The 22,796-nt window shown below is 54.5% G+C and overlaps 1 protein-coding gene and 1 long non-coding RNA gene across 7 annotated transcripts in view; one reads left to right on the top strand and one right to left on the bottom strand.

The window, feature by feature from the left end:
- Positions 1 to 2,235: 2,235 nt before the first annotated feature.
- Positions 2,236 to 22,796, top strand: part of LOC125155736 (solute carrier family 25 member 44) — a 31,974-nt gene continuing 11,413 nt past the window's right edge. For 2 of the 6 annotated variants that reach the window (XM_047841295.1, XM_047841298.1), the window contains exons 1-4: positions 2,236 to 2,372; positions 6,693 to 7,330; positions 12,988 to 13,115; positions 14,714 to 14,901. In XM_047841295.1, coding sequence (XP_047697251.1) covers positions 6,706 to 7,330; positions 12,988 to 13,115; positions 14,714 to 14,901 — 941 coding nt within the window. In that variant the 5' untranslated portion in view covers positions 2,236 to 2,372; positions 6,693 to 6,705. Of the gene's footprint in view, positions 2,373 to 2,850; positions 2,949 to 6,692; positions 7,331 to 12,987; positions 13,116 to 13,386; positions 13,896 to 14,713; positions 17,564 to 22,796 lie in introns of those variants that run through there. The other 4 variants (XM_047841297.1, XM_047841299.1, XM_047841296.1 and 1 more) reach the window with 4 other exon arrangements.
- Positions 2,875 to 12,228, bottom strand: LOC125155741 (uncharacterized). Its single transcript, XR_007148333.1, has 3 exons — positions 11,784 to 12,228; positions 11,429 to 11,576; positions 2,875 to 3,715 (listed from the first exon to the last, which is right to left on the bottom strand). It is a non-coding gene; the product is annotated as an uncharacterized LOC125155741 (long non-coding RNA).

Below are 22,796 nucleotides of genomic sequence, written 5' to 3'. Positions count from 1 at the left end.
TATCACAATGATTGATCAGGAGTACACGGATGTGCCAAGTAACAATGGTTGATCAAGAATATACGGATGTGCCAGGCAATAATGATTGATCAGGAATACATGGGCATGCCGAGCAATTGTACAGAAGCGGAACAAGCTGGTTAAGCTTGGTTAGGTTTCAGTTTCCCATAACTTAAGCTTTTAAGTTTCAATTTTCTCAGGCCTCTCAAGCTCAAACCCGCAAACCATAACATGACCTGAGCCAAGTTGGATGCTTAACTGACTACGCCACCCAGGCGTCCCTGTACAATTTTAAATAGGAGATTCAGAGTAGGTCTCACTGATAGGGCAGAGTTTGAACAATGGAACATGAAGTAAATGAAAGCATGGGCTATGTGGATGGCAGAGGAAATGCCTCCAGACTTAAGCAGAAGCCCATGCGAAGGTCCTGAGGCAGGAGTGATAGAGGTAGATGAAAGGAGAAAGATACTGGGGGTGGGTATGAGAGAGACTGTAGGACCCTGTAGGCCATTGCCATGTAGATGTTGGTTTTTATTCTGAATAAATGGGGAACCACCGGAGTGTTTCGAAAAGGGGAGGGGAAATGATCATTTTTTTAAGTTTATTTTGAGAGAGAGATAAAGAGAGAGAGAGAAGATCCCAAGCAGGCTCCGTGCTGTCAGCACAGAGTCCGATGTGGGGTTCCATCTCACAAATGTGAGATCATGACCTGAGCGAAAACCAAGAGTCAGTCGCTTAAGGGACTGAGTCATCCAGGTCCCCCGGGTATATTTTTAAGATAAAACCAATGGTGTCTGATGATAGATTGCATGTGATGAGTGAGAAAAAGAGAAAATTCAGCGATGGCCCCCAGATTTTTGGCCTGGGCAAACGGAAGAATATACTTATTAATGAACCGAGGTAAGGAAAAGAATGTCTATTCGAGCCCTTTGTCTATTTTTTTAAAAATATTTTTAATATTTACTTTTGAGAGAGAGACAGAGAGCAAGCGAGTTGGGGAGGAGCAGAGACAGAGAGACAGAATCTGAAGCAGGCTCCAAGCTGTCAGCACAGAGGCCAACGCGGGCTGGAACTCAAAAACTGTGAGATCATAACCTGAGCCGAAGTCAGTCACTTAACCGACTGAGCCACCCAGGCGGCCTGCCTTCTATTCATTTTTAAATTGGGTTGTTGGTCTTTGTTGCTGACTTGTAGAAATATCTCTTGAAGTGAACTGATTCTCCACTCTGGCCCCCCAGTCCCTCATCTCCTCCTTTTATTTAAAAACAAATTTTTTTTTTTTTTTTTTTTCCTGGAGAGAGGGAGAGAGAGCACGATCCGGGGAGGTGCAGAGAAAGAGGATCCAAGGCAGGCTCTGCGCTGACCGCTAAGTGCCCTATGCGGGGCTGGACCTCAGGAACCCCAAGACCATGACCTGAGCCACAGCCAGACATTCAACACTAAGCCAACCAGGTGCCCTCTTCTCCTTTTAAATCCAAGTATGGGCAAATAATGTCAGAGCCAGAAGAGACCCTAATGTCATTTACTGCACCTCCAGGATGTCCCCCATCCCTGCAATGTTTTGAGTCCTCAAACCTCAAAACGGGTTATTCTAGGGGCGCCTGGGTGGCTCAGTCGGTTAAGCGGCCGACTTCGGCTCAGGTCATGATCTCGCGGTCCGTGAGTTCGAGCCCCGCGTCGGGCTCTGTGCTGACAGCTCAGAGCCTGGAGCCTGTTTCAGATTCTGTGTCTCCCTCTCTCTGGCCCTCCCCCGTTCATGCTCTGTCTCTCTCTGTCTCAAAAATAAATAAACGTTAAAAAAAACAATTAAAAAAAAAAAAACGGGTTATTCTAACCCATTTGAGTCCTTCCTCCTGCACACTGGCCTCTACTATTTTGGGTTTACAGATGAAAAAGTTACGCAAAAATTACAGATTACATTGAATTTAAGATATCCAACAGACCCAAAACACAAGGTGACCCACTTTCATCAGTATCTCCCAGAAGCGCCCGGCGACTCGGTTTCGGCGAAGGAGAAAGGACACGCACGCGCCGTAGAGCTGAGGGCAGAACGAAGCCAGCGGAGGCGTGGCTTCTGCCCGAAATCAATATGGCCACAGGACCCGCCCATCCACTCTTCGGGGGCGGGGGCAGAGGCTCAAGGCTCAGTACTCCATTGGTGGAGTTGCCTCACAGGGCATCCCCGCCAGGGGGCGGGAATGACAGTGTCCCAATTTCCGGTTCCGGCAGTACCAGGAGCCGGGTCGAGATGGGGGAAGATGCGAGCGGAGGCCGGCGGTCGCCGGGCATGGAGGCTAGAGTGGGAGCTGTGGCCTAGAGGTCCGGGCTTGGAGTTCGCCTCGGACGCGGCGGAACCGCCGTGATCGGAGAAGGTAAGAAAGCACCGGCGTGGGGTGCCTGGCGACTAAGGTCTCCGAGGACCTGGACCTGTCAGGGAGGCAAGGCTGCCTGCAGGTCCACGGGAGCCCGCCACGCAGCTCTGGAGGTGCAGGGCGACTCCAGCGAAGCCTCTCTTCCAGTCGGAGGGGCGTGAGGCTCGCCGCCAGCGACAGAAGCGGGGCGAGAGGCGTGGCGGGGGCCACGTCTGAAGACCCAGCCGAGGGTGGCTGTGCGGGGAGCAGGACAGAGGCTGCATAAAGGGATGTCATGTGGTGTCTAGGATGAGCGGTCACGTGGGTGGAAGACCAAAGGAGGGCTGGGTGGGAACTCACGGCGATCGAGGGAGGAGATTCCCTCAAAGGAGGGGTCGGAGGCAACGCCAGGGACCTCCCCTAGGGACTGGCATATTCATTACGACACGTGGGCCAGCATGTATATATATTCGCGTTCACGTCGCGGGTCGCTCCCGGGAAGCAGAATCCGATGCGCATGCAGAGGGAGAGCAGACGAACAGAAGGGGGGAGCAAAGATCCTGTTTCCAGCTGAGAATCCGAGACCCAACCGCACGGGTGTGTTGTCCGGGATTTTTGCTTGGGTGGGGTGGTTGGCGGAAAAGATCTGAATGCGTCTGCTAGTCGTCATTGGGCCCAGTTCTGGTGACGAGTCAGGATGGAGCCATCATGGTCCTGGACCCGTAGAGTCGTTTTTATCGTTGTTGTAATACTGACGGCCCTTTATATGTAAAGCACTGTTGTCCAAACGCTGACACACACTGGTCACCCAGAGAACTTGTTAAAACGTTGGCTCTTACTCAAAAGGTCTAAGCATGCATCCTGATACTCTGTATTTCTAACAAGCTCCCAGGTAATGTCCATGCTGTGGTCTGTGCAGCATTGTCTAACTGGGCTTTCTGCAATGATAGAAACACTTTGCTGTTACAAAATGCTTTCACACTTATTACCTCACATGAGTTGCACCACACTTTTATATAGCCGTGGCAGGCTTCACTAGCCCCCTCTCGCCGATGAGGAAACCGAGTTTCAATGAAGCGACTTGGTTCCAACCCTACCAGTAAGTAACGGAAGTAGAACTCAGACCTGGATCTCCTGAGTACTAGTGTCCTTTCCACCTCGTGACCTGGCCTTCCGTGACACTGCCTTGTCTCTAACCAGAATCTTCTGTCGGAGCCTAGTGAATAGTCCGGCGTGATGTTTCTGGTTCAGGAAGAGCGGAAGTGGAAGGAAGGGAGGTGTACCGAGACCACCAGTTTGTCCCTTTGCGCTGGTGGCTCTGCCTCTGACATCTCATGTGATGATTTCAGGATGCTCTGGGTCATCTGAGCAGGGTGGAAAGGTGGGAGGAAATTCAGAATTGGAGCTGTGTGCACAAATAGCCTAGGAAAGGGCCATAGAGAACCGGGGCTGATTGAGTCGGGAGAGGGGAAGGCTGGAAGGCGTACAGGAGTCCGTAAAGAGGATTTTCCAGGGGGTAGAACAAGAAGAACTGGTTTTGATATTTCAGCGGGAGGTTTGGAAGTTATGTAACAAAGAGCAGGTTGAGATCCCACCTTTGCGGAACAGCCCCACCTTTGGAAGGGGTAGAGGGAGGGGGTGCAGTGCCCCCTCCCCTTCAACTTGGAGGCTTATTCCTCTGAGGCATGACCCTTAGTGGCTCCTCCTGTCACCACGGCGATGGTAGGAGTTATCTGCTTTGGCCTCGGAGGGGAGAGTCCGCCTTCCTTTTGGGAACTTAAAATCAACTGGCTCGTGTAAGAGACGGAGGAAAGCAGAAAAGGGGCACGGGTCCTGCCTTCGGGTTTCTCCGCGGGGGATACTGGTACTTTGTGGTTCAGCCTGACGAGTTGAGAAGGTGCTCACAAAACCAGGTCCTGGAACAGAATCCTTTGCTGCTCCTCCTTCCTGCCCGGCTTAGCACACGGCTTGCACAAGCCCGGCAGGAGGCCCTCCTGCTTGAGCCCAGCCGTGTCTGTCCTGTGACAACCATGTGCCCACCGGCCACTCAGCTCTCTCCACCGGCACACTGGGAAAGCATGGGCAGATCTTGGTTTCTCCGGAGCAAAGCTGAGAGAAAGCCCTGGTCATCTGCGGGGCCAGGAGCTGATGCTGAACCCTTGGGTGACTGGTAGTCATGAGGGCATTAATCCTGCCTCCCACAGGTAGGGGTGACTTGGCTTTAGACTGAGCAGTGTGATTTGTGCTGGAGCCTCAGTTCCCGTGGGGTAGAAGGCGTGGTAGTGTAGGTAGAAGATCTTGGCTCATCACTGCCCTCACTGCTGACCAGCTGGGTGACCTTGGACCTGTTCCTTTTAACTTATCTGATGCTCTGTCTTCTCATTTAGCCGGAGTGTCTAACTGCGCACAGGCTAGGTTGTACGGATTATATGAGGTGATAGGTACTCGGTAAATCCTAGAGTCTCTCTCTCTCTCTCTCTCTCCTCATTGCTCAGTGATTTGGGAAACATGACCACGGGACCCTGGATCACACTCTGGGCAGGGCAGACGGTGACCACCTTCTCCTGAAGGCCTCAAAGGAGAAGACTGCCCTGCTGGATTTGGTGGGTGTCCCAGTCTGAGGCTGGGGAGGAAGGGCCACTTTTGTCCCCAGCAGGTGACACAGTGGTGTTCCTTTCACCCATTTCCCCCAGCCGAGACTCTCCATTCTGGCAGCCTCATTGTCCTAAGCCATCGTCCTCTCGTTTCATTGTCTACCTGCTCGGCCTCCATTCAAATACCTCTGTCCTCCAGGGGATCTTCTCACTTGTCCAGCAGCCCATGCGTGGCCAGCTTGCTCCGCAGGTAGCCTGCACATAGCGAAGGTGACACCATTCACACCGTCCAGCTCGGTGCCTTCCAGAGAGCCAACCCTGCTTCTCCGCTGACTTCCGTGGGAAGGCGGGAGGCTCCTTAGGCTGGGACCTTGGGTTGCAGAAGGTGGTTTAGGATTGGTTTAGACACTTGACATGAGGTTTGCCAAGGCACTGGCCGCGGGAGCACTTCAGCTTCTAGACTTGTCCCTTTGAGGTGGCCACCTCCGTTCCCAGCCTGTAGGGATTTCTCTCAAAGCCTGGGCAGCCTGACAGTTCACTGCCAGTTTCACTTCCCAGTTTCCCCTCTGGCTGAAAACGTCCGGTTTCTTACGCAGGAACACATCGCGTTGACACGAAGAATATGTCCAATATATCGTGACCTCTTATTTGACAGTTCTTGAGTTGGAGGCTCCTAATTTTATACAATTATTAGTATTATTTTATTTGGAAACTCAGGCGAAGGATACACTTGACATGAGAGCCACGTGTGCAGTGATTTGCCCTGGTTTCTTTCTGTATCTTACATTCATTCCCGGAGGGATACCGTGTCATCTCGAATAGACTGTGAGTTTCTCGAAGGCAGAATCTGTATCTTCCGTGTCACTTTGAAATGTCCCCTGATTATACAGGACGGAGGTTTTATTTATATGCTTGGGGGTGAAAGGGGCAGACACGTTCTCTACTGTGTCGTTCTCAAGGCTCTTCACGGAAACTACTTAGCTCTCTGCTGGTTTTTTTCTTTCTCTAGAGTGAGTTATCTAATAACCAAAGAGGACTCCGACCTTTGGCTTGTTCCTAACTTTCTAACTCCTTTCATCGGAGGGAGGGGAGAGGTGGGGGGGTGCCACACTTTCTTCTAATGTGGACTGGAAGCCATGTAAGGGTAGTGCGTGTGGGGTCAGGATGGGGGGGGGGTGTTGGGGACCAGAGATTAAGGCGAGGCAGCTAGTAATGGTGACAAAAGAGGCACCCTGCTGAGGGTGAAGGGTCAAGGCCTTGCCTCCTCATCTGAAATGGAGCACTTCCCTTCATCACTGGGAACCTGCTGTGTGACTTAGTGACGTCCCCTTAGCCCACTTGAAGGCCTTGCATCTGGCCAGGTGGTTTGTCCTCAGCATCCTGAGCTCTGCCTGGGTGCGCAGAGAAGGAGGAGAACGGACCATGACACCGGGCCCAGGCAGAGGCAGAGACCGGAATGGGCCGTTTGATGAGCCCAGGGCAGGGAGCCTCGGTGGGCACGGAGCCTAGGGAGTCACTGACGTGAGGACAGGGCTGATAAAGGAGAGAGAAGGGGCAGCACCCTGATCCGTGAAGGAAGACTCAGGCGAGAGTTGGCCAAACTAGACTGGGTGGAATCTAAGCTTTGGGGACGTGAGTACCCCAGGAGATGAAACTGGGGGGGAGGGTGGTCAGAGCCCGGCCAGGAGGGCCGAGTGCGAGGTTCCTGCCTCCTTTCCCACATCCACCCACCCGCTCACATCTCCAGGTCTTCGGGCACCATGGAGGACAAACGCAACATCCAGATCATCGAGTGGGAACACCTGGACAAGAAGAAGTTCTACGTGTTTGGTGTGGCAATGACGATGATGATCCGTGTCAGCGTCTACCCCTTTACCCTCATCCGCACCCGGCTGCAGGTTCAGAAAGGCAAGAGCCTCTACCACGGGACTTTTGACGCCTTCATCAAGATCCTGCGAGCAGATGGCGTGACTGGCCTCTACCGGGGGTTCCTGGTCAACACGTTCACCCTCATCTCTGGCCAGTGCTATGTCACCACGTATGAGCTCACCCGGAAGTTTGTCGCCGACTACAGCCAGAGCAACACGGTCAAATCGCTGGTGGCCGGTGGCTCGGCCTCCCTGGTGGCCCAGAGCATCACGGTGCCCATCGATGTGGTGTCCCAGCACCTGATGATGCAGCGCAAGGGCGAGAGAATGGGCCGCTTCCAAGTGCGAGGGAGCCCGGAGGGACGAGGGGTGGTTGCCTTCGGCCAGACCAAGGACATCATCAGACAGATCTTGCGGGCTGATGGGCTTCGAGGCTTCTACCGAGGCTACGTGGCTTCACTGCTTACCTACATCCCAAATAGCGCCGTCTGGTGGCCCTTCTATCACTTCTATGCAGGTAAGTGGGGCCCAGGAGAGTCGGCGCAGAGGGTGGGCCTGCTGACGGGGCTGAGCTGCTGTGGTTTTGCGCTTGCTGCGGTGGAGGATTTAATGGGAGAGTGGGCTGTTCATCCAGCAAACATTTGACTCCAAGAGGGTTCACGGATCATAATACCTGGTTCGTCCTTCCGGGAGCTTACATCATCGTGGGGGAGAATCACACAAGTAAAGTCGATGACTGTAGGACATAAAGTACGTTCTGGGCGCATCAGAGTCAACAAGGGTTAGTGGAATATTGGCAGAGAAGTGGAAGACGAGGAAGCACAAAACTCGTGGGATACTTGGGATCTGAACGTGAAATTTCAGGTTTCAGATGAGCATTTGACTTGCATGCCTTTCCTCAGCATTGTTAAGTTCAAGATGGTGTAGGACCTTGAACCTTTCCACTCCTGTGATGTAGTTTTGTTCATAAGACATTTTACTTCTTTTTGAGTATTTCCCCGAACGGATTACTGGGCCCAAAGGTGACATTTTTGAGGCCCTCAATAAACATAATACCAGATTTCCTTCTGAAAGGTCAGACCACACTGCCCAGAGCAGGACCTGCGTGTGCCTGCCACCTTCGACATCCACAGCTTTAGGGGGCCACCAAACTCCCCTGAGGACAGTCTGTGCTTGTAACCTCCCTGATCCCTGCTGCTGGCAATGGACATTCTATCCAACCCATTTGGGACCTTTCTAACCAGATTTCGTAATGACTTCCTCACCTATAATCATTCTGTCCTGGGGCGCCTGGGTGGCTCAGTCGGTTGGGTGTCCGACTTCGGCTCAGGTCATGATGTCACGGTTCGTGGCTTCGAGCCCTATGTCAGGCTCTGTACCAACAGCTCAGAGCCTGGAGCATGCTTCGGATTCTGTGTCTGCCCTTCCCCTGCTCACGTTCTGTCTCTCCCTACCTCTCTCAAAAATAAATAAGCATTGGGGCGCCCGGGTGGCTTGGTCGGTTAAGCGTCCGACTTCAGCTCAGGTCATGATCTCACAGTCCGTGAGTTTGAGCCCCGCGTCGGGCTCTGGGCTGATGGCTCAGAGCCTGGAGCCTGTTTCAGATTCTGTGTCTCCCTCTCTCTCTCTGCCCCTCCCCTGTTCATGCTCTGTCTCTCTCTGTCTCAAAAATAAATAAACGTTAAAAAAAATTAAAAAAATAAAATAAAATAAGTATTAAAAAATTTTTAAAAAAACATTAAAAAAAATCATTCTGTCCCTATGCCACTACTTTCCTGATTGCACCTTCTTCTTTATTGCTAGTTCTGTTTCTCTCTTCTGTTTAACACAGTCTTTCTAGAGTATTTGGTAAAGTTCACATACCTGGATTTCACCCCTGAGTCTGCATCAGATTCTTTGGGACTGGATCCTGGTCATCTTAATGTTAAAAAAAAAAAAAAAGAAAAAACAACAACTCTGGGTACCTAGGTGGCTCAGTCAGTTAAGCGTCTGACTCTTGATTTTGGCTCAGGTCATGATCTCGTGGTTGTGAGATTGAGCCTCGCATTGGCCTCTGTGCTGAACATGGAGCCTGCCTGGGATTGTCTGTCTCTCTTTCTCTCTCCCTCTCTCTCTCTCTCTCTCTCTCTCTCGCAAAATAAATCAATACTTAAAAACAACAACAAAAAACCCCCACAGACCTCTAGGAAACGTGAGCATTTTCTCTAGCATCTGTCTTCACCCTTCTCTTCTCACTTGATTTTATTTATAATTGAGTTGTACTTTTCTAACATGTCAGAAAATCTCTTTCTGTCCCCAGACTAACTTTCAGAGTTCTGGACAGACACTCTGACTGTCGGACCCTCTTGACTTGGATGCGTGCATTTCCGTCTGAAATGTTACATAGTTAACTGTTTTTCATCCCAAGCTGGCTTTCCCTTCTGACCCTCTTCCTTCCCTTAGTGGCCTCATCATTCTCCACAGTACTGAGACCAAAGCCCTAGGGACTGTGCTTGCCATCCCCTCTTCCTTGTCCCCACGTCTCGTCCTGGTGACCCCAGAATGCCTTTCCTACTCTCTCTCCATTCCTCCTGCCTTTCCTGGAAACCGTGCCTCAGTTTTCACTCTGCTGGGTGCTGCACCAGCCCTCTAGCTGCTCTCCCTTCCCACCTATCACATGCTCCTGACATTCACGATTTAATCCCTGGTTGTGATGCTCTGGGGCTCCACTGCTCACTGAGTACAACCCTGTCTCTTCAGCCTCCCTTCACAGCGAAGCCTCCCCACGTGCAGTCTGCTGCAGCCAGATAACCCACACTGCCTCCACTGTGCACCGTCTCCCTCACCCCTGCTTTGTTCTTCTCACCCCTCTGCCTGGGTGCCCTCCAGGCCCACTTACCCTGCTGAAATCATGACTTCCCTGAAGTGCTCCTTGCTGCCCCTGTCACATCTCCCTACGTAGCCCTTAACCTTCAACAGGTGATCTTTCCCTCCTTACAGCCCCTGGGGCAGTGCTTGAATCTTTTGGGGGGCACCTGTATTGCTTGCCTGATGTTATTATTTTTTTGACTATGTGGAAAGGTTCCTTTTTTTTTTTTAAGTTTATTTAAGAGAGAGAGAGAGTGCACATGAGAGAGCGCATGAGCTAGCAGGAGAGGAGTAGAGAGAGAGTGAGGGGAAGAGAGAGAATCCCAAGCAGGCTCTGCACTTGTTAGCACAGAGCCCGACACAGGGCTCGATCTCACAAACCATGAGATCATGACCCGAGCCAAGAGTCAAACACTTAATTGATGGAGCCGCTCAAGTGCCCCAAGCCTCCTTTTTTTTAAAATGCATTTCTTCCTAGTTTTATTGAGATAAAATTGGGAAGTTTCTTGGAAGTGGGAGGAAACTACCATCTATGAATATGCACTATGTGCCAGGCTCTGTGACACGTGTGCTTAGTAAGTATTTGTTGAATGAGGAGATTGGTTCTTGTCGTTCCCTTTCGCTTAAAATCTACCCATGCTGCCTTCTGGGCCCTTAGAATGAAACCGAACGTGCTCCTGGTCCGTGCAAGTCCACGCGATCTGGCCCGTCTGCTGGGCCGGCCTCACTGCCGGCCTCTCTTGCCTCACTCTGCTCCGTCCTGTCTTTCTCTCGGTTCCTGAAATACACCACGCTCTGTCCTCACCTCTGCGCTTTTGCAGATGATGTTCTTTCAGCCTGGAAACGCCCCACCCCCTGCCCTTCTTGTGCTTCAGGCCTCGGCTGACATTGCCACCTTTGCACAGACTTCTTCACCCAGTTGGAAAGAGGGCTCTTTCTGTTCTTTTCAGCTTGTTTCCTTCACAGCACTTGTCACCCTTTGCGATCACTTTATCCCTCACTCACAGCTCCTCAATTAGGCTGTGAGTCCCATGAAGACACCGTTCATTCCCCTGTTGTATGTCCTGTGCTCACCACAGTGCGTGGCATCCAGTAGCATTAAATAAATATGCGTTTATATTACTGTCCACGGACATTTAGCCAGGAGGGACTTAACCCAAGTCAGCCTGGGTTTATCTTCTGCTTTGCAGATAACAGGTGCCCAGTAAGCACTTGCTGAGTGAATAACAGAGCAAAAACATGGGGCTTTCTCCCCCACTGCCTGGCTTTGGTTTTTCATCCTGTCCCTAAGTCACAGGGAAAGGGCACGTGTGTGTGATTACAATTGGAATCCGAATCCTGCTGTGGCCGGCAGACCTGGGGGCCAGTGCCGACAGGCCCACGGAGGCTGGCAGTGGCCGTCCAGATGCCACCTTCTCAGGAGAGCCGGGACACGGCTGAGGAGGTGCCGGCAGGCCGCTCTGTCTCGGGTCGTGTGACCCTGGGGAGGGAGGGGGCCGGGGGTTGTGGCTTCAGGAGTCCCGCCAGGCCGATGCGTCAAGAGATGCTCAGTGCCAGCCCCCACCCTCCCACTGCCCCTCATCTTTATTTAGGTGGCCACAGATTACGAAAACTAGGGGCATGAGGGAAAAACTCTCGAAGGTACTGTGGGAACTGGACTGTAGAGAGCGGACGGAGAGGGAGTCTTCGAGATGACCCACGCTACACCCAGCCTCCCTCAGAATGAAAGCCAGAGCCTCACAGTGGCTTCAAGGCCCTAATGACTTACCTCTCAGGCCTTGCGCAGTGTTCTTTCCCTCGCTCATTCATACGGGCCTTGCTGCCCCTATCCTTTGCATTGGATGTTGCCTCTGCTTGGAAAGTTCTTTCCACAGATCCGTGCACTCTTCCTCAGGCCTTTGCTCAGACTTCACCTCCTGGGAGAGAGCTTCCATGACCACCTTGTTTAAAAGGCAACCCCTTCACTCCCAACACCTGGCATTCCCTGTCTCCCTTCCCTGCTTCATTTTTATCTCTAGGTAGCACACATCACCTTCTGATATAGCTATCGATTTTGCCTTTTATTTATGTATTGCCTGTGTTCCCATTTCCTAAGGGCAGGGATTTGAGACTCTTTTATTCACCATTCCATCCTCAAGAGCCAGGGTGGCCGGTGCACGGCAGTCACTGAGTCAACTCTGGTCGAACCAATGAGTGAACTCCTGATTCTCGCTTCTAGGGAGGCTAAAGCAAAAAATTCAACTGCAGTCAGCTTCCCAGTGATGCTGGGAGGGGGCGAATCTGGGCACTATGCCCTTGTCTTCATTAGCATTTTGGAAACTGAGTTCTTCTTTGTTAATAGAGCCTGCAGAAAACATCTCACTGCAGGGTACGACCTTCTCTTTAGGCTGTGATTGTTTTTATTTTTAAAAACATTCACACGGGCGTATACATACGGTGGAAGGTGACTCAGCCATAAAAAAAAAAACTTGCGACTTGCAACAACATGGTTGGATCTAGACTGTATTATGCTAAGTGAAATAGGTCAGTCACAGAAAGACAAATAGCATCTGATCTCACTCATAAGTGGAATTTAAGAAACAGGACACACAAAGAAAAGAAGAGACAAACCAAAAAACAGACTCTTGACTACAGAGAACACACTGCTGGCCACCAGAGGGGAGGTGGGCGGGGGAAACAGGTGAAGGGGATGAGGAGTCCACTTACTGTGAGAGCACGGAGTGCCGTATAGACGTGTCGGATCACTGTACTGCACATCTGAAACTAACACGATACCGAATGCTAACGAACTACGATTTAAAAAAATCTTCTCACGGCTCAAAATTCGAAAAGAAAGACAGGGACGCGGTGAAAAGACTCCTCACCCACCACGGTCACCCTGCTCCCTTCCTTAGAGACAGTGGGCAAGACCAGCTTTAATGTTTCCTACCAGCGATGGGGTGCCCGTGTGAGAAAACCCGTGGCGTGTGCTTGCCTGGCCTGGGAGTCGGGAGGAGTAGAGCACACGCGTAAGGTTGTTACGTCAGGAAGGATTTCTGTTCATCAGAGGAGGGGAGTTGGCAGGCAGAGAGGTTCTGAAACCCCTTCTCCAGAGGAATCCTCTGTTCACAGCGGGTAATGTACCCAACATGGCTTCCGGAAAGGGCCTGAGGGTCCTCGTTTTTTCTTGGTTCAGAAGGAAGCAAAGAAAAGAGGATGGGAGTGACAGGATCTAAGGTGGCTGATGATGGAGAGGGTCCGTCCGCGTTGGGCCAATGAGCAGAAGCAGTGTGAGGGCAGACGGGACGGCGCCTCACGTCTCTCCCGTTGTCTCTCCCTCGCTTCCAGAGCAGATCTCGTACCTCTGTCCTAAGGAGTGCCCGCACATTGTCTTTCAAGCCGTCTCGGGGCCCCTGGCCGCGGCCACCGCTTCCGTCCTGACCAATCCCATGGACGTCATCCGAACCCGAGTGCAGGTAAGACCGGCCTCCCTGCCCCCCGGTAAGAAGGCTCACCTGTGCTCCCCGGCGCTCCCCCGACCTCTCTGTGTCACGGCCTTCTAGTCCAGCCAGCCTCGTCCTGGTCAGCCAGGCCCCTTCCTTGTGCTTACGACTTACCGTGTGCAGCAGGCAGCGGAGCACTCTGGAACGCCTAGAGCGTTCCCCTCACCATGTGTGCCCCCTTGCACGCCCCCGCGCCTGTCCCCGCCATGCCTCACTGGCTCCTCCCTGCCTCTCATCCCGTTAGCACAGCCGATGCTTTTCTTTACCGAGACGGAGCCCTTGGCGGTGCTGTCCAGAGATCGTAGTCCCTGTCTCCACTCAGCTCAAAGATGCTTCCCCAGCACCTAGTCCGAGGAAATGGAATCTGAATGGATGTGTAACATACAAGTGGCAGGTTCTGCTGTATGAGAACGGGGGTTTGAACATCTGATGTGGGTAGCTGAAGAGGACAGCTGTGCAGGAGAGTGGGGTCACGGCTGTGGTGAGGAGGAGAGGGAAAGAAAAGAACCTCAACAGGTTGGGGGGAAGTCGGCTTCCCTGATCCGAGGATGTTGGGATGGAGATGGCTGGCAAATCTAGGTGTATTTGTCTGTAGGAAAGAATGCCCTTTCCACCCCCACTTTTGAAAAGGAATAAATTGACATCTGATTGGTTTGCAGACCACAAAGTGCACAGGGTTCCCTTCTCATTCTCTCCTGAGCCTTGTTCTGAGCGCTCCCAGGCTGGAGGAGACCAAGCGCGTGTGAGGACCAGAGCGGAGCTGGAACAGCCCTTGACGCGGCTGTGGATAGGGGAGGGCAGGGGAGCAGAGGTGGTCAGAGGAGAGTACCGGAGAGGAAGAGGGGAGCGTGGAGGAGGGTCGGGGTGGGGATGGGTGGGCGATATTCTCAGCCAGAGGTCACCCTGTGAATGTCGCACGGTACGGGGGTGCACAACAAGCGGTGCATCTGTCCTGCGCTGGCTGAGGGTCCGAGGGGGGTGGTGCCTAAACGTGTGCCTGGGTGGCAGAGTGTGGGGGGCCGGGGCAGGGGGCAGGACTGTTGGGAAGGAAGAGAGGAGATTTCTGCCTCAGCCCAATTTCCAGTGTAGCAGGGAAGATGGGTCCCAGGGTGTGTGGGGGCGACGGGGTCGGGGGTGGGCCCAGCCTCGGGGGCTCAGAGGGACTGGCACACGGGAACGGAAATGACAGAGCAGCAGGGCCTTCAGTCCCTGGGCTCCCCGAGGCCAGAGAGGAGCCCCCACGGCAAGGAGCCCTAGCTCAGTAGCTTACCTAATGACAGGAACAGCAGCTCACAGTTACGGTTCTGGTGCCCAGAACAACCACATGGGTTCGGTCTACTTCGTTACTGTTTTACATCTGAGGAAACTGAGGTACGTTACCTGAGGCTACACTGTGAGCAAGTTGGGGAGCGGAGTTCAACCCAGGCAGGCCGACACCAGAGCCCATATAAACCACTGTGCCGCCCTGTCCGGCCCCCGGGCCCCAAGTCCAGTTCTTTCCACCGTAGCCCAAGGCTGCGCCGAGTGGCCCTGACTGTGGCCCGTGGCCTTCCGCCACGTTGCGTTTCCAGGTTGAAGGCAAGAGCTCCATCATCCTGACCTTCAGACAGCTGATGGCAGAAGAGGGGCCTTGGGGCCTCATGAAGGGCCTCTCTGCCAGAATCATCTCAGCCACGCCCTCCAGCATTGTCATCGTGGTGGGCTACGAGAGCCTCAAGAAACTCAGCCTCCGGCCTGAGCTGGTGGACTCGAGACACTGGTAACCAGTGGCAGGGCGAGAACCCTGCTGTTTCCCACACTACTTTGGGGCGGGGGTGGCGTGGGGAGGACAGCACCCTCTCCAGGTGTCCCCGCCACACTCACAGCCCTGCCCGGGGCCAGGTGGCCTGTCTGGGACAGGGCAGAGACTCCGAACTGCTCTTGCTGAAGAGGCTCCGCACCTGGACCCCCTGCCCCTGGTATTCTTTATTTTCTTGCCAAACTGGGCTCTCTGCTCAGTCCCGGTACTCCGTCCTGATCCAAGGAACCCCCATCCCCAGCGATCCCACTCCCCCGTCCCCTGCGGAACCTTCTCCTGGCCTCCCCCGCCATCTGTGCCCCTGAGGCCCTGACGAGGGCTGTACAGGGCGCTGGTTTCCTACTGCCGGTCCTCCCCCCGGCCTCTCAGCCCGGATTTCCAGCAGCTGTCGTCAGCCCTCTCCTGCTTCATCTCGTAGGCTTGCTTCTTTTTGCTTTGGGACTGAGCCGCCACCCGACTGTTCTGTTTTCCCTGCCACTGGGGGCCAGGTGCCAGGTACTTCTGCACAGGGAGCAGGAGCAGCGAAAACCTCTGGTTCTCCAGAGCACGTGTCCTCTCTTCGGAGAGTTATTAGGTTGGGGACAAATGTCGATACTTTATTTTGTGTGTGTATTTTTTTTTAACATCTGTGAACTAGGTACTGTCAGTCCTGCTGAAGCGCCAATCCTGCAGTCAGAGCCCACCCCTTCCTCAGGTGGAAAACGTAGCTTTCCCTCCATCCCAGTTACCTACCCCACGTTCCTTCAGAACCAGCAGCCCCAGGACATGCGAGCTGTTGGCTGCCTCGGCCAGGTGACTGCAGGGGGGCGGGCCCAGTCCTGAGTAGATCAGGCCGTCCCGGCTGGACTGGGAGAACTACCCTGCAAAGCGAGGTGGAGAGAACAGGTTGGGTGCGTGTGCCTGTGCCTGTGCCCCGGCGCATGTCCCCAGGCTGACCCGGAGAGCCCCGGCGCATGTCCCCAGGCTGACCCGGAGAGGGCGGGCGGGGGAGGTTCTCTCCGCCCTGGGGCGGTCGTGACGTGCGTGTCCGTACCCATCACCGGGACTCACAGAAACAGAGGTGTCCCGATGGGAATCTCTGAGACGTGGGACTGGTTGTGGTTTTCTCCTCCTCCACGGGAAGAGTCATCCCAGCCGTGGCTCTCCCGAGGGGTGCCTGGGGGAGAGTAAGGAGCAGGTCAGGAAGTCCCCCGATACCAGGACCACTGCGTTTACCAGCCCGATACTGCCGAGACTCTGTTGAGGCTCTTCAGGGGCGGACAGCGAGTCCTCCTCCCCCGCACCTGTGTCGTGGGCAGACAGGTGCAGCCCCCAAGCGAGGAGAAGGCAGGGCAGACCCTGCCCTTGTACTTGAGACGGCTGGCGGGATGACCCTGCACACCTCTTTTGGGTCCCGCCCCTGGGAAAGGCCCTGGTGCCCTTCTGAAAGGTGCTAGCTCCTTGAAGCCTCGCCGCTTCTCACGGCTGCCCTACACTGTCGCCCAGGTCAGAGCCCGGAGGCCCCGTTCCTACGTGCACCGCCACCAGCGCCCATCCGTCTCTTACCCCCCAGGGTTATTGCCCCTTTCACCTCTCTCCACTTTTGTTTGTCCTTCTTTCCCTTTGTCGGGAGTCTCCCAGTTTCTATCCACAGACGGTCACCCCAAGGGTCCTCAGACGACCCTCGACCTCCCTGCCCCGCAGTCACCCATTTATCCCCAAGAACCACCAACATAATGGAGGCCGGGGACCCCTCGTCTCTTTGAGCCCATCCTAGTGAGGCCCTTGTGGCTCCGCTCAGCGCCCCACCTTCTCCCCAGTGGCCCGTCTGCGGGCGGCCCTGCCCCCCTGCCCCCTTCCCGCCCTCGGATCTGCCCGCCGGTCTCCCGCCCGCTCCCTCACACGGACATGCACACACACGCACAACTGACCTTCACTCACGCAAACACACAACACACACACACTGACATTCACACGCACGGTCTCATACACACCGACATATGCGCGCGCGCGCGTTGTGAAAGGACGCGCCTCTGGTGGAAGGGACCTCGGCCGCGACCTTCCCATCGAAGAGCCCAGGGGCCGTGGCCGGCCGGCCGCACCCGCTGGTCCCCGGCGGGCTGGTCGGCAGCCCGAAGTGGAAGGGGCGGGAACGCGCGCGCAGTGGGCCCAAGATACGGACATTAAGATCGGACACTCCCTGTTGCACTGTACAAGGTCTCTGAACTGTAATTAAAAGTTTTTGTCGAGCCCCTCAGCCTCGCCTTGCGACTCTGCGGCCCGCCCAGCCAGGATCCGGGTGCGAGGCGCGCCCCTTCCCAGCTCCGCACCGCCCTCGGGCTCCCGCGTGTGCGCGCCCAGCGCGGCTCGGTGACGGACGCCCGCCGCTTCCAATCGGGAGCGCTCGGGGCCGGGGCCGGCCAATAGCCGGTCCCGGGGGGCGGGCCGGCCGAGCCAGTTTGGTTTCGCGCGGCGACTTCAACATGGCCGAAGCGCGCGGCAGCTACGCAGGCGGCGGCTGTGAGGGAAAGGGGCCTGACGGGCCGTCCCGGGAATCCGTGCCCCCCGGCACCACCGTGCCCAGGGTGAAGCTCCTCGACACTCTGGTGGATACCTTCCTCCAGAAGCTGGTCGCCGCCGGGAGGTAAGGCGGAGGGAGCCAGACGGACGTCAGGCCGACCGGGGAGGGCTCGTGCGGGCCGGCCGCGTCTCGACCCCGCCAGACCCCGAGGGCGCGGCGGCGGCCTGTTCACGTGGCCTGGCGTCCCCCGTTGGCAGTCGCGTGATCGCGCAGCCGCCTTGGGGCGGGACCGCGCGGTGGTCCGGGCCGGAGGTGCCGGTGGCGGGGGGCGGCCGGATGCGGAAATAAGGGGGGCGCGGGAGTGCGGAGCTGTCACTGCGGGAGAGGCGCTGCCTTCCTCCCCGGGTGGTGCCCCCCCCGCCCACCTCGCTCGGTGTCCCGGGCGGACAGGGCTGAGGCTGGCGGGCCTCCTGGCGGGTGTTCGGGGGGTTGCCCGCGCTCGGATGCCTGCAAGACCCCCGTCCTCGCCTCGTCCCCTGGCGCCGCGCCTTGGCCCTGCCCTTGAGATCGCCCCTCCGCTCACAGGTTCGCTCAGCGAACGCTCGGGCGCCCGCCTTGTGCCGGGCACGGTGGCAGGAGGTGGGGAGGCGGCAGAGCAGACGAGGGCCTGGCTCGGGGCCTGCACCCCTTGCGGGAAACAAAATAATCACTGGGCTTGAGGAGGTGCTGAACAGGTGATGTGACAGAGGGCGGCGTGGGGAAAGGGAGCCCGCTCTGACCAGGTGACGCTGAGCAGAAACTGGAAGAATGAGAAGGAACCAGCTCTTGAAGAGCTAGGGGGAGAGCTCCTTGGCAAAGGAGACAGCTTGTGCAAAGGCCCTGAGGTGGCCAGGGCCTTCTAGGAGCTGGCAGAGGGCTTCTAGGAGGGCAAGTGAGGGCCTGTTCATGCCAGATGTAGTTTATGGAGTAATGAATTTGATAAAGTGATTTGTCATTTAAAAAATTTTAATGTTTATTTTTGAGAGAGAGCATGAGTGGGGGAGGGGCAGAGAGAGAGGGAGACACAACTGGAGGCAGAGGCTCCAGGCTCTGCGCTGTCAGCACAGAGCCGGTCACGGGGCTTGAAGCCACCAGCAGCAAGATCATGACCTGAGTCAAAGTCAGATGTTTAACCCACTGAGCCACCCAGGCGCCCCTAATTTGTAATTATTTTTATGGGCCCGTCATGGCACGCCACCACGAAATGTCCAGGCAGGGTTCCTCCCTTGTTTGTTTGCTTAGATACCCCCTAACCCCCCAGCTCATTCTTGTCTTCCCCTCCCCTCTCCATAGGCCCCGCTTCCTCCATTTATTCGTGTACAGATGCATACTGACCATCGACAGTGTCCCAGGCTCTGTTCTAGGAGCTGGAGATAGGCGGTCGAGACAGAAAGGTCCCTGCTCTCATGGGGTAGGCAGGCATTCTGGTGCCAGGAAGAAAAATAAACCAGGCTAAAGGAAGAGAGCAGTGGGATGGGGGTGGGGGCCTGGGTTCGCGTGAGTGCGCGGAAGCGACTTTTGAGTCTGTTTGTATCCTTGTAAAGTACGTTGTTTTGTCCGTGCACGTTCGAAGTTCCCGTGCGTGGTGTTGAGCTACATCTGTCTTTTTTCACCCAACATCCATCTTTCTTTCTTCCTTCCTTTCTTCCTTCCCTTCCTTCTTCCTTTCTTTCTTCCTCCCTTCCCTTCCCTTCTTCCTCCCTCCCCTCCCCTCCCCTCCCCTCCCCTCCCCTCCCCTCCCCTCCCCTTTCTCCCTTTCCCACCTAGCCCTGTTCTGGGAGGGCGTATGGTTCGGGGCTTCTCTTGCCGCCTTTCGTTCCGCGATGTGCATCACGCACTTACCCAGGCCCGTCACAGACACCCGCTTGCCTCCGGGTCCCTCCCCCACGGGTCCTGCCACGGCCAATGTCCTTGTGCTGGCGCTAGCTAGCAGCTCTGGCGGGCAGGTAACGGAGAGGGGTCCCCGGATTCCGAGGTTCACACCTGCCCGTGTTCGGTCAGGCTGCCTTCCAGAAAAGCTGTCCCGTTGCCTGCGTCCTCACCGGCACCGAGCGCCCGCCATTCTGAAGGTGTCAAAGGGCATCTCGCTGTCGCGATTTGCACACCCCTGCTCCCTCACAGCTGCGGACGTCTCCTCGCACCCTCGTGAGGCCTTTGGCTTCTCTTGTGAACAGCCTGCTCACTTCCTCCAGCTTTTTTTTTTTGTATTATTTTTCTCAGACTCGTTTTCCTTATTTGTGCATTTGTTTACTTTTTTTAAGTTAATTTATTTTGAGAGAGAGGTCACGGGAAGGGCGGAGGGAGAGAGGGACAGAGAATCTCAAGCAGGCTCCACACACCGGCAGAGCCTGACGCGGGGCTCGAGCTCACAAACCATGAGATCCCGACCCGAGCCAGAATCGAGAGCCGGACGCATAAGTGACACCCAGGCGCCCCTCGAGGGTGATTTTTTTGAGACTCCAACTCACGCCAAGTCTTTAAGAAGCGTCCAGTATCTTGACCGAGGTAGTAAGTAGGTCTACACGGTTACACGTGTGATAAAGTTACAAAGATGTCCACACAAACAAAGGTACCCTAACTGTTGAGGTCTGAATGAGCCAGTGTGGGGTTGTGGTTTGATATTGTGCTATAGTTGTGCAAGATGTCACATCGTGGAAGGTCCATTTCTTGGCAACTTCTTACAAATCTCTATTTCAAAATAATGAGTTCAAAAAAAGCTTATCTGCAAAGGATAGGACAGTGTTCAGTGGAAAATGATTGAAAACCACCTAAAACATCCAACATTTGAAGAATGGTGGTCGCTCAAGTGTAATAACTAATAAAGTACTCTGCTGCTTTAAAATTCCATTTTGAATAATACTGAATCATGGAAAATTATCACATTATAATGGTAAATTTTAAAATCAGGTTATGGGGGGGCGCCTGGGTGGCTCAGTGGGTTGAGCGGCCGACTTTGGCTCAGGTCGTGATCTCGCGGTCTGTGAGTTCGAGCCCCGCGTCAGGCTCTGTGCTGACAGCTCGGAGCCTGGAGCCTGTTTCAGATTCTGTGTCTCCCTCTCTCTGACCCTCCCCCGTCCATGCTCTGTCTCTCTCTGTCCCAAAAATAAAAATAAACATTAAAAAAAAATTTTTTTTTAATAAATAAATAAATAAAATCAGGTTATGGGAGGAAGCATCCATATCCCACATCGAATATACTTTTTATCTAATTGTATTAAAATTGCAGTTGACTAGGGGCACCTGGCTGGCTCAGTCAGTAGAGTGTATGACTCTTGATCTCGGGGTTGTAGGTTCAAGCCCAGTGTTAGGTTTAGAACTTGCTTAAAAGAATGAGATCTTAAAACAAATAAATAGGGGCACCTGGGTGGCTCAGTCAGTTGAGTGTTCAACTCTTGATCTCAGCTCAGGTCATGATCTCCTGGTTTTTGGGAGCGAGCCCCACATCAGGCTCTGCACTGACAGTGTGGAGCCTGTTTGGGATTCTCTCTCCTCTCTCTGTCTCTCTCCCCCTTCCCCACTCTCTCTCAAAATAAATAAATAAACATTTAGGGGCACCTGGGTGGTTGAGTTGGTTAAGAGGCCAACTTTGGCTCAGGTCATGATCTGGCGGTTCAGGAGGTGAAGCAACCAGGGGGCCTCTGGGCTGACAGCTCGGAGCCTGGGGCCTGCTTGGGATTCTGTGTCTCCCTCTCTCTCTGCACCTGCCCCACTCACGCTCTGTCTCTCTTTCTGTCTCTCTCTCTCTCTCAAAAATAAAAATAAACATTAAAAAAAATTTTTTTTAAATAAGCATTAAAAAAATTGCAGTTGAGTAGTTGACATGTTACATTTTATAGTCATTTAAAAATAACAATTACAATATTAGCTAATCTGAACGTTTTGTTTTGAAGCCACTCCATTTTTTTTAATTAAAAAATTTTTTTCTTAAGTTTTTCTTAATTTTGATCGAGAGAGCGTGAGAGGTTGGGGAGGGGCAGACAGAGAGAGAGAGAATCCCAAACAAGCTCCTCACTGCCAGCCTCCAAAGAGCCCAGGCTGGGCCCCGGCCAGTTCTGGTGCCTTCTCAGGGCAGCTGTTGTAAATCTCCATGACGTCCCTCAGGCCCTTCCCCTGCGCCCCCCGCCCCAGCCCCTCGCAGTGAGAATGACCCCTGGCACCCGGTTTGTAGAGACAGTTGAGGTCAGCAGAAGGAGTTGCCCTGACTGTGGATCTGGCTGAGAGAGACCTGGTCGCGCGTCCCCCCGGCCCCCACCAGCAGCGTCCCTCCCTTTACACCCAAGGCTGCAGCTGCAGATCCCCCTTCCAGGCTCTAGTCCCACCTCCAGGTTTGTCTCCCTGGAAACTGTTCCTTTCAAGGTCATGTGTAATTCTTCGTCGATAAGTCCCGTGGATATTTTCTCATCCTGATCCTCCTTGCTCTCCTTGTGGTAGCTGACCCCGTTAACCACTTCCCTGTCCTTGACATTTGTCCCTTGGTTTCCACACCAGGCTCTGCCCCTCTGCCTTCCTGGGCTCCTCTTCCTCTCCTTGACCTTAGATGTGAGCATTGGACTTTCTTCCTGTCACCTCTGCGTCCCGTCTGATGTCCAGATGCTTCAGTGTCCACTGCTCCTTACGTTCGCTCCCAAGACCCCGCACGCTCTGGTCCTTGCCTGCCTCTTGTCACCCCCTCACCCATAATCAGACCTCCTCCTTTCCTGTGAGGTCAGGGCATTTGCATTTGACGTAGGCTCCCCGGGGATGGTTTCCTCCATTTCTTCCCAGACCTTCTCTAAAGCCTTCTTTCTCCCTGGTTATGCTTGGTCACAACACCTGATGTTATTCCTTCGCAGCACTTTCCCCAGGACACAGCTCCGGGGTCTGTCTTCCCCACATTAAACGTAAGGTCCTGAGCACAGGTTCTGGTCTATTCCACTGGCCACTCTCCACTCATTGCTTATCACGGTGCCTGGCCCATAGGAGACGCTCAGTAGGTGCTTTTGGAATGCACGAGGATTCCCAAGCTGCATCTCTCTGCCAAGCTCCAGACCTCTGTCTCCACAGTCTACACTGGAGATGGCCCCTTGGTGTCCACACAGCCATCAGGCTCAGCATGGTGGAGACAGGATGGCTGCTCCCTAACTGGGTTGAAGATACTACCGTGTGCCCATTGTCTGGGCCAGAGGTTTGAGGGTCCTCACCCGTCCCTTGTCCCCGTCAGCCACAGCCCCATGGGCTCGCACCGCCCTCCCCAGTCTCCTCCTTTCCACCTGTGTACCGGTGCTTAGGTTCAGGGCCACCTGCCTAGACTGCTGTGGCAGCCTCCACCCTGGCCCTC

This window comes from Prionailurus viverrinus, chromosome F1, assembly GCF_022837055.1.
Source record: "Prionailurus viverrinus isolate Anna chromosome F1, UM_Priviv_1.0, whole genome shotgun sequence".
NCBI classification, from domain to species: Eukaryota; Metazoa; Chordata; class Mammalia; order Carnivora; family Felidae; genus Prionailurus; species Prionailurus viverrinus.
Note: the sequence above shows the minus strand (reverse complement) of the source record. Positions and strands in the feature narration are given on the sequence as shown.